This window comes from Eptatretus burgeri, chromosome 7, assembly GCF_056783735.1.
Source record: "Eptatretus burgeri isolate ZD-2024b chromosome 7, Ebu_testis_v1, whole genome shotgun sequence".
NCBI lineage: Eukaryota > Metazoa > Chordata > Myxini > Myxiniformes > Myxinidae > Eptatretus > Eptatretus burgeri.
In genome coordinates, this window is record NC_140967.1 from 111,725,139 (window position 1) to 111,739,982 (window position 14,844).

The window sequence follows — 14,844 nt, forward strand, 5'->3', positions numbered from 1 at the left end:
GGCACGGCTTTGGCAGTTTCCGCTTGGCTGCACCCAAACCGGAGTTGGTAGACTGACCCGGTTCGAGCAAGACATGCCGAGGGCATGGTTTCCCCGGTAGTCAAAATCGTGTAGTCAATTAGGTAAATTGGTTACAGACAAATAGACCCTACGCTACGCGGTTGAAATATTGGTGACCACGGTCGGTTAAACGACCCGCCGGCTCGCGGAGTTATCCGAGCGATGGCCTACAATTCTGGGGAGTTTGGTGGGATACGACGCAAACCTCCCCGACCTCGTGGTCGTTCTCGCCACCGACCCCCGGCCCACGACTATATATATGTATATATGTATATATGTATATATATATGTATATATGTATATATATATATATATATATGTATATATGTATATATATATGTATATATGTATATATATATATATATATATATGTATATATATATATATATATATATATATATATATATATATATATATATATATATGTATGTATGTATATATATGTATGTATATATATATATATATATATATATATATATATATATATATATATATATATATATATATATATATATATATATATATATATATATGTATAACCCTAACAAAGCTATATACATACATATACTGAGCAGGAAAAGAAACGAAATTTCAGAACAAAAGAAACGCAAGTTCCTGAAGAACGAAGTTTCAGAATAGTAACCAATTGCATGTTAGAAAAGATGATGGTAAAATGATGTGATGAGTTCAGTGGATGTAATGTCATACAGTGAAGTTAAACAATGAATTGCGCACGTGCATTGACAGGTGTTGGTGAAACTCGTACATTGCCACTCGAAGGCATCCTTTATAAAGGGCTGTGTCAGAAAAGCATTCATTGTTTGCTCTCGAAGGTGTACACTTTACGCAAACGATGCCAAGACTTTTGACTGTGCAAAGAGGAATGGCCCTTGGAATGTTGCAAGGCGCTATGTCTGCAACCAATGTAGCCAGACGATTTGGATGTCATCTCACCACCATCACATGACTTGCCCAATGTCACCGGCTGACAGGGGTCGTTGCTGATCGTCCACGTTCTGGTCGACCAAGAGTGACAACTCCTACACAAGATCGGTTCATCCGGGTCACTCATCTAAGGAATCGTACTCAAGCAGCATCAAGAACAGCAGCCTTAGTTCAGGGACCAAGAGGGCCAGTGTCTGCCGATACCATGAGACGTCGACTACGGGATGGAGGACTCCACTGTCGACGTCCTCATGTTGTTCCAATGTTTGCTGCACATCCTCAACTACAGTTCTTCCAACAGGACAATGCACGTCCTCACACAGCAAGGGTGTCAATGGCGTGTCTCACTCAGAACAACATTAACGTTCTTCCATGGCCGTCACTTCCCCAGATATGGCTCCTATTGAACATGTTTGGGATGAAATTGGGCGTAGGATGGCTGCTGGGAGACATCCAACTACAGTTGCACAGTTGGAACAGAGATTGGTGTTTGAGTGGAACCACTTGCCTCAGGCATTCTTCCAGACTCTTGTGAACTCTATGAGGCGACGTTGCACCGCCTGCATGCAAGCCCAAGGTGGACATACACACCACTGAAAAGACTTGTATTTCACTGGGGTATCTCTTCTTGGCAGACTGTGGTTAATGAAATCTTGCAATGCAATTTCAATATTCACTTTCAGCTCACAAATTGAAAGCATTTTTCAATAAATGAGTGATTAGAATCAAAATAGTTTGTCTTCTGTTTGAAAACTTGACAAGACCTCGGACTTGCATTTCTTTTGCTGTTCAGAATATATATATATATATATATATATATATATATATATATATATATATATATATATATATATATATATATATATATATATATCTGTGGAGGAACTCTGGGAAGGGTTTGAAACGGCAAAGGGCTTACCTTGGGTAACCTTTCTTCGTTTCTTCATTCAACTTCTTCAGCGAGAAGAGCATGGGAGGGGGAGGGGGAGGAGGAGGAGGAGGAGGAGGAGATTGGGACCATAATCTGTGTAGAGCGTTGGTGCTGCCTAAACAGTCTCCTTGGCTATTGGGCACAATCCTGGATGGGTCGCCACTCGTCGCAGAATACCAGCATGCTATCACTCATTTTGCCAACCTTGGAAAGATGACAGGTCAAGTTAACCCCACCTGGTATTAATTCAACAGCTGAGCGGGATTTGAACTCTGGACCCTCGGATCCAAAGCCCGCCACCCTAACCATTAAGCCAACACCGGGCATATGAGAAGAGCATGGGAGGAGTAAAAAAAAAAAAAAAGTGTGTGTGTATGTATATATATATATATATATATATATATATATACACACACACACACACACATTTCGATTTCTCGCGCAAGCCAGGGCACGCGTAACACATCGGGGAAACCGCTTCGCACGCTCTGCGAACAGAATGTGTGACGCAGGCCACACAGAGCTTTACAAACACGGTCGCCTGGAGAACCCATCCGATCCAAATTCATTATTCCAGCCAAGCTTCTGTCCATCCGCAGGATCGGCTTGTATCCACCGCGGGCATTTCCGGACCGGATTTCACTTGCTCAGGTGCGCACGCGGCGGCCTCGTGCGAAGCACAGTACGGACCCCGCGCGCGCTGCTGTGCGAATCCGGCATGCTCCTCGAAACGGCTACAACCGCTATACGGCCCTTGTCCCTTGTCTGGTGCCGTCTTCGTCGACATTCGACGCATGCACTCCCACGTGCCGGACGCTTACACACCTTACCATGACACTCTTACTCGGACACGCTGTTGCGTGTTCCCGCATACCAACCGCCATTTCTCTTTCATACCGCGACCTCACACATGCGGTTCCTCTCACATACGCCATTTCACTCATGCCATGCACGCGTTTCAACACGCATTTTGCCACACTCACACCTTTAACCACACACACCGGCACAATCACGCTGGGAATTCGTGCCACCACAAGTGCTCCCAGGGCCTCCATACCCCCCAAGCTCCACGTGTACCCATTCACAGCACTCGCCCGCTCTACCTCGTTCAGCACGACCGGACTCACCTCGTCGCGATCTGCTTCAAGGGGGCATATTCCCTCCCCTCATTCCTGAAGGAGGCTATCCTGCTGCTTGCACCAGGCCACTAAACATTCCCCAAGCTCCCCCTCATTGTCCCTCACGAACTGCACCTGTATGTGTGTTCGTCTTTAGTTCCATCCAATTCACCCTCTGTCTCCTCTATCTCCCGTGTCTCTGTTATTTCTTTTAATTCCTGCGTCTCCCTCGTTTCTACGTGTCTCGTACACGTCTCAGTCACCCCATTTAATTTTTCCCTCACTGTCACCGTCACTTCATCCGTCACCTTCACGAGTCTCGCCCAACACTCTTCTTCTTCTTCTTTCGGCTGCTCCCATTTGGGGTCGCCACAGCGGATCATCCGTATGATCCGCATAGTGATTTGGCACATGTTTTACGCCGGATGCCCTTCCTGACGCAACCCTGGTCGCCTCTTACGACACAGGGATATGGTACACCTATTTTAACCGGGGTATACACCGGCCCAGTATACTGGTACTCACTTCGCCGACCTCGGAAGGATGACAGGCTGAGTCAACCCCCTGGTTTATTAATTCAGTGGTCCAACGGGGCTTGAACTCAGGACCTCTTGGATCCCAAGCCGCTGCCCTAACCACTGCGCCAACACCAGGCTCCCCAACACGTCTCCCGAATTATTGTGACCTCACCCGTCTCCATTGTGGGACCGACACAATCCACACTCCCCTTCGTTGGTTCGGTGTCTCTGCCACGTGGTGCCGCCATTTTGTGCTCCGTCGTCCGCGCTTCGCTACGCTCAATTGCCACGATTGCCTTTTGCCCAGCCTGGAGATTCAGCCCCATGTTCTGCATCTCACCCCGCAGAGTTTGCATATTTTCATCCATTTTGCCATTTGTGGCTTGCAAATCGCCCCGCAGATCCCGCGTGTTTGCATCCATTTTGTTTTCTATATTTTGATCATTTCTTGTGCATCTTGTGCATCATCAGAAATCTGTGAGGGGGTAGAGCATCACCTGTGGACAGGTGATTCTCGTCCCGCTTACAGGGGAATTCGCGCATTACGTTCATCCAAGCCCATCCCTCGGAGCACTGCAGTTCGAGCAGAGAGTGGTAGGCTCTTGACAGGAGTCTGAAGTGAAGGCCCGCTGGGCCGGTTACTTTGAGCGGTTGTACCAGGCTGATCCCCCAGCTGTCGAGTTGGACGTCAAGGGTGTTACAATCCCTGTTGCTGACCCTCGAATCAACTGTGGTCCACCATCGCTTGTGGAAACACGGGCTGCGGTGAACCAGTTGAAACGGGGCAAAGCTCCAGGGATCTGTGGCATCCATGCTGAACTTCTCAAGGCTGGTGGAAATGCTGCACTCGTGTCGTTGCATGCAGTTTTGTGCTCTGCCTGGAACACAGGCATCATCCCAACTGACTGGAAGAGGGGCCTTGTTGTCCCTCTCTGGAAAGGGAAGGGTGATCGCCAAGACTGCAACAACTACCGAGGGGTGACGCTGCTCTCAGTGCCGGGCAAGGTCTTTGCTCGGATAATTCTTGATAGGGTTCGCCACCATCTGCTTGAGCACCAGCGTCCAGAGCAGTCAGGCTTTACACCAAAGAGGTCAACGATTGACCGTATCCTTGCACTTCGTGTCCTCACCGAACGCAGACGTGAGTTTCGGCAGGGGCTGCTTGCAGCCTATGTTGATCTCTGTAAAGCGTTCGATTCAGTGAATCGGGATGTCCTCTGGAGGATTCTTGGTCTTCGTGGGGTGCCACCGAAACTGATCGATCTGATGTCTGAACTCTACTCTGGTACTGAGAGTGCTGTGAAGTGTGGTGGTACCATCTCTGACTTATTTCCAGTTGTTACTGGAGTTCGTCAGGGATGTGTACTTGCTCCCACACTTTTCAGCACTTGTATGGACTGGAATTTTGGGAGGATGTCGGAGAGATCAAGTAGCGGTGCATCGTTTGGCAATGTCAAGATCTCGGATCTTGATTTTGCAGATGATGCAGTCATCTTTGCGGAGACTTTAGACATCCTCTTGGGGGCCCTCGAGGTGCTGAATGAGGAGTCGGAGCCGTTGGGATTACGGATTTCTTGGGTCAAAACTAAGATCCAGGCTTTCGGTGACATCTTGGATGCTGCTGTCCTGTCTGTGTCTGTTTGTGGTGAGGATGTTGAGGTCGTGGATAGATTCACTTACCTTGGCAGTGATATTCATGTCTCCGCAGGTTGTGAGCCGGAGGTCAATAGACGTCTGGGTCGGGCCTGGGGAGTCATGGATTCACTGGATCATGGGGTGTGGCGCTGCCGGTACCTGTGCGGGAGGACGAAAGTCCGAGTCTTCAGGTCCTTGGTACTTCCAGTCTTGCTCTATGGGTGCGAGACTTGGACTTTGACCAAGGATCTGAGACGGAGACTTAATTATTTTGGTACCAGGTCTCTTCGGAGAATCCTTGGCTATCGCTGGTCGGATTTTGTGTCCAACGAGCGGTTGCTGAGAGAGACTCGGATGAGATTTGTTACCTGCATAGTCCGTGAGCGTCAGCTGCGGCTGTATGGACATGTGGCTCGTTTTCCTGGCGCTGATCCTGCTCACCAGATTCTCTCAGCGAGGGAGTCTCGTGAGTGGAGGAGGCCAGTGGGCCGACCACGTGCCTCATGGTTGCAGCAGGTTGACCATCATCTCAAGGAGATGGGGATGGGCCTGGCATCTGCCTGGGGGATGGCCAGACGGAGGCCCCTGGAGTACCGGCGGAAAGTGGACGCAGCGACGCGCTGTTCTGGCACATGCTCCCATACCTGACCTGACCTGACCTTGTGCATTTGTTATTATTTTGTTTTCCATGCCATCCATTCTATTTTCCATTGCTTTTAAGATCCCCACTCATTGCTCGTCTGAACATCTCCACCAAATGGTTTATGTCAAGCGACCCTGATGAAGCCGATTCGCTTTGGTCGGGCGCGGATCCGCCGGGGACTGGGGAGGGAATTTGATGGAGGGGGTGGGGGGGTGTCATACACCGCGGCCCCCGCGGCTGCGCCCATTTCGGACTCTGGGTTTGTTTGCAGGGAAAGTTCAACCCTACATAACGGCGTCCTGCATGGTGATCTCATCCTGGGCCATAGATTCTATCAGTTCTAAATCTAAACCACCCTGCCCCTGCTCGCCTTGAGCTGCCATTTTGCGTATCGGTTATAAAAATCTGAACGCTCGGAATTTAATGGAACCGGAGGGTCACCTCGCACACCCTTGATCCGGTTCCGTTAATTTCGTTTGGAGATGGGAGAGTTCTCATCCCACTCCTGACACCAGTGTTGTAGATTTCCTCCACTCCGGTATGCGGACGACCGCCTTTAGCTCAATTGCGGCCGCGCGCGCCCACCGAACATGGCAATCTAGTCGCAGCTTCCGGATCAACGCCGAAACCCAGCTACGGGTGGTTTTAACACACCATAAACCAGCCAACTCTTCTGTCCACGCGCTACAGCGTCGATCGCCGAATTGTTGATGTACCTAATTATTCGCGCGGACAGAATTGCCGGCAGTTTGCACCTCGACGGAGCCTGCACAAAAACAAGCCGCTTAAGCAGCTCGTTCCGTTTGCGATTGCCGAGCGGTTTTATATCGCCAAGCCCCGTCGGACCAGATTTACGTTTTATCGGCTTATAATTATCAGCCAGCTAATATCCTGAACGCAATTACGGCAGTCAATGGCAGAAAGTGACACAACGAGTCAGTTAACATTCAAAAATGGGGAACATTTATTTGAACACAAGCAATGCAATGAATGGGGGGGGGGATGAGGAAAAAGACACGAGCAAAAACCTACAGCGGATATCCATTATGTAATGTACATGCACTTATGTTACTTATGGACATTATGTTTGTTACTTATGGACAAGGCGCCACAGACTCTCATGCAAACCCCAAGAAAGAAAGAAAGAACCGGGCTCGTGAGCCTTTATAATTGCTCGGAGCCGGGATGACCGAAGGGGCTCCGAGAGACCGAGCGGGCTACCTGGCCACCCTCTTGGTGACTCGCTGGGTCCTGGTTCGGCCACCCTCGGTGTCTCTGCCCGCACTCCAACCTCCGAACTCTCCAGCTCCCCACACCAACTGCAACTCCACCACACCAGCGCAGCGCGAACTCGAACGCTCTCTCCAAGCGCTCTTTTCTAGCGCTCTCCCTGACTCCACTCAACTCCCCTTGTCTCCAACTCCAACTGGTGCCCAACCCCGAACAGCTCTGACTCCAACTCAGAACTCAGAACAGCTCTCCACTGCCTTTGAGCTCCCCACACCAACTCCTCTCGTTAACGGCGAGCGAACGCGGCCCTTTATAGCCCCCGGGGCTTTGCTCCTTCACCTTCGACCCTTCACCCCCGGCTGGCTCCGCCCCTGTTCGTCTCCTGATCCGTTGTTGCCGTCAAACGCGGCCGTGTTGGGAATCACCGTCTTCACGCGGACGTGTTGGAAATCGCCGGCTTCACGTGGACGTGTTGGGAATCACTGGCTTCACGCGGACGTGGTGAAGATGGTGAGGAGATGATGGCGGTTTGTGGAGAAGATGGTGAGGAGATGATGGCGGATGGGGGAAAAGATGGTGAGTAGATGATGGCGGTTTGTGGAGAAGTTGGTGAGGAGATGATGGCGGTTGTGGCGAAGATGGTGAGGAGATGATGGCGGTTGTGGAGAAGATGGTGAGGAGGTGTTTGTTTAAAATAAAAGACAAAAGAATAACACTACCTCAATGATTCACAGCCCGTTATACATCATTGGGGAAATCTAACCTGGAACACACACTTATCGACATAACTGATCTTTGGGGAACCTGAATGGTGATCTGTGAATTTCCACAACTGTAACAATATGTATACATACATACATGTGTATACACAGCCAACTGACAATTCGGAGTGAGCCATACTCTTGATTTTGAATCAACCAGGAAAGAACATGTTTGATCCCATGCAGTTTCGTTCATATGACACGAAATTATTCAAAGCTGAGATATCTTCAAACCCCCCCGACCCTCTCCCCCCCCCATCCATCCATTGGGACCATACTCTGTGCAGAGCGTTGTTGCTGCCGAAACAGTCTCCTTGGCTATTGGGCACAATCCTGGACGGGTCGCCACTCCGACACAGTATAGCAGCATGCTGGCATTCATTCTCCCCCCAGTCTTCCCCCAATTGCCTCAAATGCTCATGAGCACACATACCGATCAAAAAGAACCAAACCATTTGCTGAGCTTTAAAGATAAAGTTTAATGGGATGTAAGCAAAAGGACAGCGTTTATCTCATGATCTCATATTGTTTGTAATGCCATGAGCTGATGGTGCTGATGATTTCCTTTGATCAAATGTAAAATGGTGCCTTCATGCTGTCATGCTGCATGTTCATTCATTGGACAAAAAATGCTTGGTGGGCTGAACTGGGTTTACAAGTTTTCCTGATGATTTTAGATCAAACTTTGTCAAGGACTAACAACCTCGAAACAAATAATGGTTTATTTATTTATTTATTTTAAATACAATGATTTAAGACGTAACGCATGCAGGACAAGGATATTACATGGCATCGATGTACCTTTACATGAATTACAAGGACATGAACAAATCAACACGGTCTGTGGGATTTGACCCTGGGATCTCAGTATCATTATCTGGAGGCCGAGTAGGAAACACCAAAAAGGCCAACGTGAATGCACAATGCTTATAGAAAGTCTACACCCCCTTTCAAAATTTTCACCTTTTGTTGCCTTATAGCCTGGAATTAAATTCCATTAAAGCAGACTTTTTCCACCTTTATTTACACAACGTAACCCACAACTTCCAAGTGAAAAAACAAATTCTACAAATTTCAGGATATAAATTAATCATTCAAAACTAGAATACATTGCTTGGATATGTGTCCACCCATTGAGTTAATACTTGGTGGAAGCACCTTTGACAGCACTTACAGCTGTGAACCTGTTAGGATAGATCTCCACTAACTTTGCACACCTTGATTGGGAAATATTTTCACATTCTTCTGTACAAAACTGTTCAAGCTCAGTGAAGTTGCGTGGGGAGCATTGATGGACAGCAATCTTCAAGTCATGCCACAGATTTTCGATTGGATTTAGGTCGGGGCCCTGACTCGGCCACTCAAGGACATTTATCTTTTTGTTTCTTAGCCACTCCAGTGGAGCTTTGCTGTGTGCTTCGGGTCGTTATCATGCTGAAAGATGAACTTCCGTCCCAATTTCAGCTTTCTTGCAGAGGGCAGCAGGTTTTCCTCTCGGATTTTTCTGTATTTTGCTCCATCGATTTCTCTTCTATCCTGACAAGTGCCGCAGTCCCTGCTGATGAGAAACATCCCCATAACATGATGCTTCCACCACCATGCTTCACAGTGGGGATGGTGTTCTTTGGTGTATGTGCTGTGTTGGGTTTGTGCCAAAAGTAACATTTTGCATTTAGGCCAAAAAGTTCCATCTTGGTTTCATCAGACCACAAAACTTTTTGCCACATGGCTTCAGAATCTCTGGAGTGTTTTTTTTCATATCTCAAATGGGACAAAGGTGGACTTTTTGAGTCATGGCTTCCTTCTTGCCACCCTTCTGTCCAGGCCAGACTTGTGGAGCACTTGGGATATTGTTGTCACATGCACACAATCTTTGCCATAAAGGCCTGCAGCTCATTCAAAGTTGCCATTGGCCCTCTTGGTGGTCTCTCTGATCAGTCTCCCCCTTGCCTATCATCCAGTTTAGAGGGACGGCCTGATCTCTGCAGGGTCTTGGTGGTACCATACGCATTCCACTTCTTCATGATTGCCTTTGATTTTGCTCCAAGGGATATTGAAGGCCTTTGAAATATTTTTATACCCATTCCCTGATCTGTGCCTTTCCACAACTTTATCCCAGAGGTCTTTTGAAAGCTCCTTGGTTTTCATGGTTGAGTCTTTGCTGTGAAACACACTACTCAGCAAAAGAAACCAACAGAAGCAGCTGATTTTATTCTGAAATGATCAGAATTTTTTGGTTGTTTAAATAATCAGAATCACTACAGTTTAACACAGGTGAAGGCCAATTAACTTGGTCTGTGCTTTTTAAGGTGATTTGTTATACCTGAGCTAATTTACAATTGCAATTATTCAAGGGGTGGACTCTTATCCAACCAAGATATTCTAAGACTGTATGTTATATTAATTTCCTGAAATTTTTAGACTTTGTTTTTGACTTGGAAGTTGTGGGTTATGATGTGTTAAAAAGGTGGAAAAAATCTGATTTAATGAAATTCAATTCCAGGCTGTAAGACAACAAACGGTGAAAATTTTGAAAGGGGATGTAGAATTTCTATGGGCACCGTACCTGAACATTGTTTTTACTCTGGCAAGTGTTTCATGTGCTGTATTGGTCATCCATCAAAGGGAAAAAGTGATTAATTTGATTCATCGTTTATTTCGACCCCACCCCTTCCGTTCCCACTCCAATTTTTTTTTTCTGATTTACGATTATTTTATGAGCGATTGAAATAATTGTTAGGGATAGGTTTTGTGAAGGAATTGGCTTATTTAAACCAAGTGTAGGTAACTTGTCATTTCAATAGAACGAGTTGTAACAAAGTCATCCAGTCAGGACGGACAAGCTTATCATTACTGCCTTTGCTGTTCCTGTCCAATCCATGTCTAAGGCATCTGCACTTCATTAGTTGTTGCAAGGAAAGAGGTGTACCATGTCTCGAGTTAGCTCACGATTAGAAACATCAACCCCCAGCTGGTTGTGTTTGTGTTGCCTTATTCATTGGTTTACCTGCTTGGACCCACAGATTTCCTTTGTTGTGAAGTCGTAATTATCTCATGCCTGTTGTGACACTCAACCCTGTTGTGGCTAATTGGTTTCTGGAGGTGTACATTGTGTTTTTGTTTTTGTCTTGATATTGGGGGTGCTTTCTCGATGGAAGGATAATTCATGCTTCCCTTGCAGCTTTAATGGTACCATTTTGTGATTGACGAGGCACGGCCTTGTGGACAAGGTCGTGGCCATTCAATGCAGCTTGTGGTTTGTCACCCATGTGTGCACGTGAAAAGTTCTGTTTTTTTCTCTTTTTCTAAAGCTTGTGTCGATTTCATTGTCCCTACAGCCTCAGCTACCCTGGAGGACACGCAGATCAGACCGCACGCCCTCTTTGTGCACTCATACAAGTCTCCGGCATTCTGCGATCATTGTGGCGAGATGCTGTTTGGCCTAGTCAGACAGGGCCTCAAGTGTGAAGGTTTGTCGCAATTCAGGAGTAGCATTGTAAGTTCTAAATATTAACATAACTGCATTGAAGTAGGAAAAAGGATGAAAAACGTGTAACTTTTGATAAAATTTTATTTTCCTCTTTTTGAGGTTCCCCAATAATTGTACTTGTTAACTACTTCGATGTGATGTAATTATGCACTCATTTCCTTAATGATTCACGAAAGCAAAACGTAGCTGGCATTGAGATAACGTCACCGGTTTACAATAACTTGTTATTTTACGAATGTGATTGTCATGAATGTGATAATACTGATTTCTGCTTGCATTGAATCCTTCAGGTTGCGGTCTAAACTATCACAAGCGGTGTGCCTTCAAGATTCCCAACAACTGCAATGGCACACGCAAACGTCGCCTGTCCAACCTCTCCATGGGTGCTATTTCAACCAGCAGCTCTGAGGATGCCTCCATCGTAAGCTTTCCCACCTCATCTCATTCCTCCAAATCCTATACCTGATCCTACCTTTCTGTCACGTTTGTGTCTTTTTTTTATTTTTATTTTTGCCTGGTATTTTTCTGATCTTTATTTATTTATTTATTCATTCGTTTTTTTTTTCTTCTGGAGGTACCTGTTGTTGTTAATGGTTCCCTCTTGTGCTGTATTTACAAGCATCAAAAGTTTTTGAGCAAAATTATAGGGGCAATGGGTTAGCAGACTCAAAACGGGCCAAAGAGTAAACAGTAATACAAGAACCTTCAGATGCTTCACATCACAAGGGCGGGAATTATTGTGATTGAACAATGAGAAAAGTTGTTTCTGGTACAGCTCAGAGGTAGAAATGTTGGAGACGATGAGGTGGCAGTGGGTATTAGAATTGAAATCTTGGAGGGAGACCTTTGGAAAACAAGCTGAGGATAACATTTCGATGGGTGAGGGGAACAGGGGTATGGAGGTGGCTGTTCCCTTTCGATTGGGGAAGGTAACAAGGAAATGATTTCTGGTACTCGTGTTTCATCAACAGATTTAACGGTGAAATCTGCCTTGGGAGATTGTCGAGGCACAGCATCAACATATTTACAGATGTTGGTTTTGCAGAATGCCATAGGTTTTGTGTGTTCTCGTTCATATGCAGAATCTCATGAATGTCACTGGTCTTTCAGACTTACTTGTTGAACAAAATAAATTTGCCACATAAATTATCTTTATTTATTTGTTTGTTTTTTATGACACAAACTCAGCTTGTTGTATGCATTAGTGTGGAACTTTAAACTTTAAGGCACATGTCCTTTAAGTTAGTTTGCGAAGCATTTTGTCTCCTGACCAACAAAGTTAATGAGAGTTTCAGACTCGGCCTTTCTTGATTACAATTATGATGTACGAATGAGACGATGGTAGATTTCGGAATTACAAGGTAGTTAAGACACAGTCGGAGGCCATTTTTCAATCGTGCTTGCCTCCACATCTAAGCATTCTCACTTACAAGTCATGCTAATAATGCAGCTAACTCCAAGAAGAGATTGTGGTCAGGTACTGTCATACACTGCAGTTCTCTTTGATGAAGACTTAAGGATGTATAACAACCAGTCAATAACATGTAGAATGTAGATCCATCCTTCCATTTCCTGTTCAGCCTGTGGCTGCTGGTTGTATCATTGCTGGAGAGTGGTTGTGTCACTGATGCAATGCCCCCCATTACTCTCAATATGATTCTCTTAAAAACCAATGTTAAAAAACCAACATTAGAGATGGAATTTGGAATTTGGCCAGGGTGCTGGCAATAGCTCACCTACTCTTTGCGAAGGATACCGTGGGATATTTATGGTCCACCACCTCGCGCTGACAAACGGGATGCCCAGTTTAATGTCTATCCAAGGGACAGCACATATACACACACACACACACACACACACACACACACACACACACACACACACACACACACACACACACACACACACACACACACACACACACACACACACACACACACACTGACGCCTTGCCCTACTTGTGAGACACCTGGACGACAGTTTATAGCTTGGTCGGGATTCAAACCCAGGCGAGACGGTTTGAAAGTGTATGTGCATACATCTTGGCTATCCTGCCAGCCCCAATGACTTGCAGATAGGACGACCACACTTTAACCTTCATCCAAAGCCACGTGCAAGCTTATCACATTACCTGTCAGGTACACATTACACATACATTCCTTCTGTTAACAGATCTGTCAGGCACTCATTACCCATCCATTCCTTCCCTCTTAATAGATCTGTCAGGTACATATTACCCATCCATTCCTTCTCTCTTAACAGATGGGGTCAGTTACACATTACCCATCCATTCCTTCCCTCTTAACAGATGAGGTCATGCTGATACACTGCTCAAGAAAAAGAAGAGTTCTGGAATTCTGCTTCATATCAAAAGTCAAAGTCCCAAATCTGTTCCTTCTTTTACCAATCCTTTTCCTCTTTACAGAATGTTCCATACAGCATGTGGCCTTCTCCCCCGCCATCATGGAGAAGTTTCTTACCAAGCTCAACAACTCTGCTGCAAATGATCCTGATAGCATAAGTGCATCAATCATCAGGAACTATGCTGTCATGTCATGCCCTCTCTCCTCCATCTTTAACAGGTTCTTCTTGGATGCATAACTTCCTCCAATTTGGAATGTTTCAAACATCACTCCTATCCATAAGAAAGATTTCAAAACTGTCTCCTCAACTCCAGACCTATCAGCCTTCTCTCCCATCATCAGGAAAATAACAGAGCCCGTCATTGCAGCCAACCTCGGGCACTATCTCTTCTCGCTAATCTCTGACAACTCATTTGGCTTCACTCTGGCCATTCTTCATTGGATATGTTGCTTCTTCTGACACAGCTGTGAATGGATGCACTGAGAACGCCACGTAAGCATTTCATGCCATCTCTCTGTATCGATCCTTTGATGCTGTTTCGCATCCTGTTTTGATTTCCAAGTTGTCTTCCATTGCTCTCAATCTGATTCTCTTTAAACCAACGTTACCATTTCTCCAATGACTCCACCCTCTGTTGAATGATATATCACTTATGTGAAAGGCCAGCCATTGTTGAATCCCTTTTGTCAGGCCCAGACAAGATAAGCCGCTGGTCATCCACTTGGATTCCGGTGTTCAATGGCTTCATGTGACGCGCTGTCACACTCTCTTCACAAGGATCGACAATCAATCTCTCCGATCCACTTCTTTTGGCAGCCACTGGGAGAGATACAGTCCCTGGAGCACCTTCGCCTCGCTATCTGCCGTAACGTTTCATGGGAGAATCGTATCACCAAGCAAGCTTTAATGGCTACTCACCATTGAGTATTCTTCATAAGGTTAAGCCATTCCTGTGCTCACTCAGCTCATTGCGGTGCACAACACTTTCATATGGAGCTTCATAGAGTATGGCTTCCCACTCTGGGCTGTTGGTCCAACTTCCCACCTTTTTCCTCTTGAGACTGTTGAAAACAAGACCATCCGCACCATCAGACTCTCAAGACATGATGTGGGTTCCCAAGGACTATCACTCTACCACCGATGGCAAGT

General features: G+C 46.2%; 1 protein-coding gene across 1 annotated transcript in view; it reads left to right on the plus strand.

The window, feature by feature from the left end:
* LOC147024102 (serine/threonine-protein kinase D1-like) overlaps positions 1 to 14,844 on the plus strand; it is a 163,102-nt gene that overhangs the window by 30,860 nt on the left and 117,398 nt on the right. The window contains exons 4-5 of the mRNA XM_085890367.1: positions 11,180 to 11,311; positions 11,622 to 11,752. Of these exons, the coding sequence (XP_085746493.1) occupies positions 11,180 to 11,311; positions 11,622 to 11,752 (263 nt within the window). The remainder of the gene's footprint in view (positions 1 to 11,179; positions 11,312 to 11,621; positions 11,753 to 14,844) is intronic.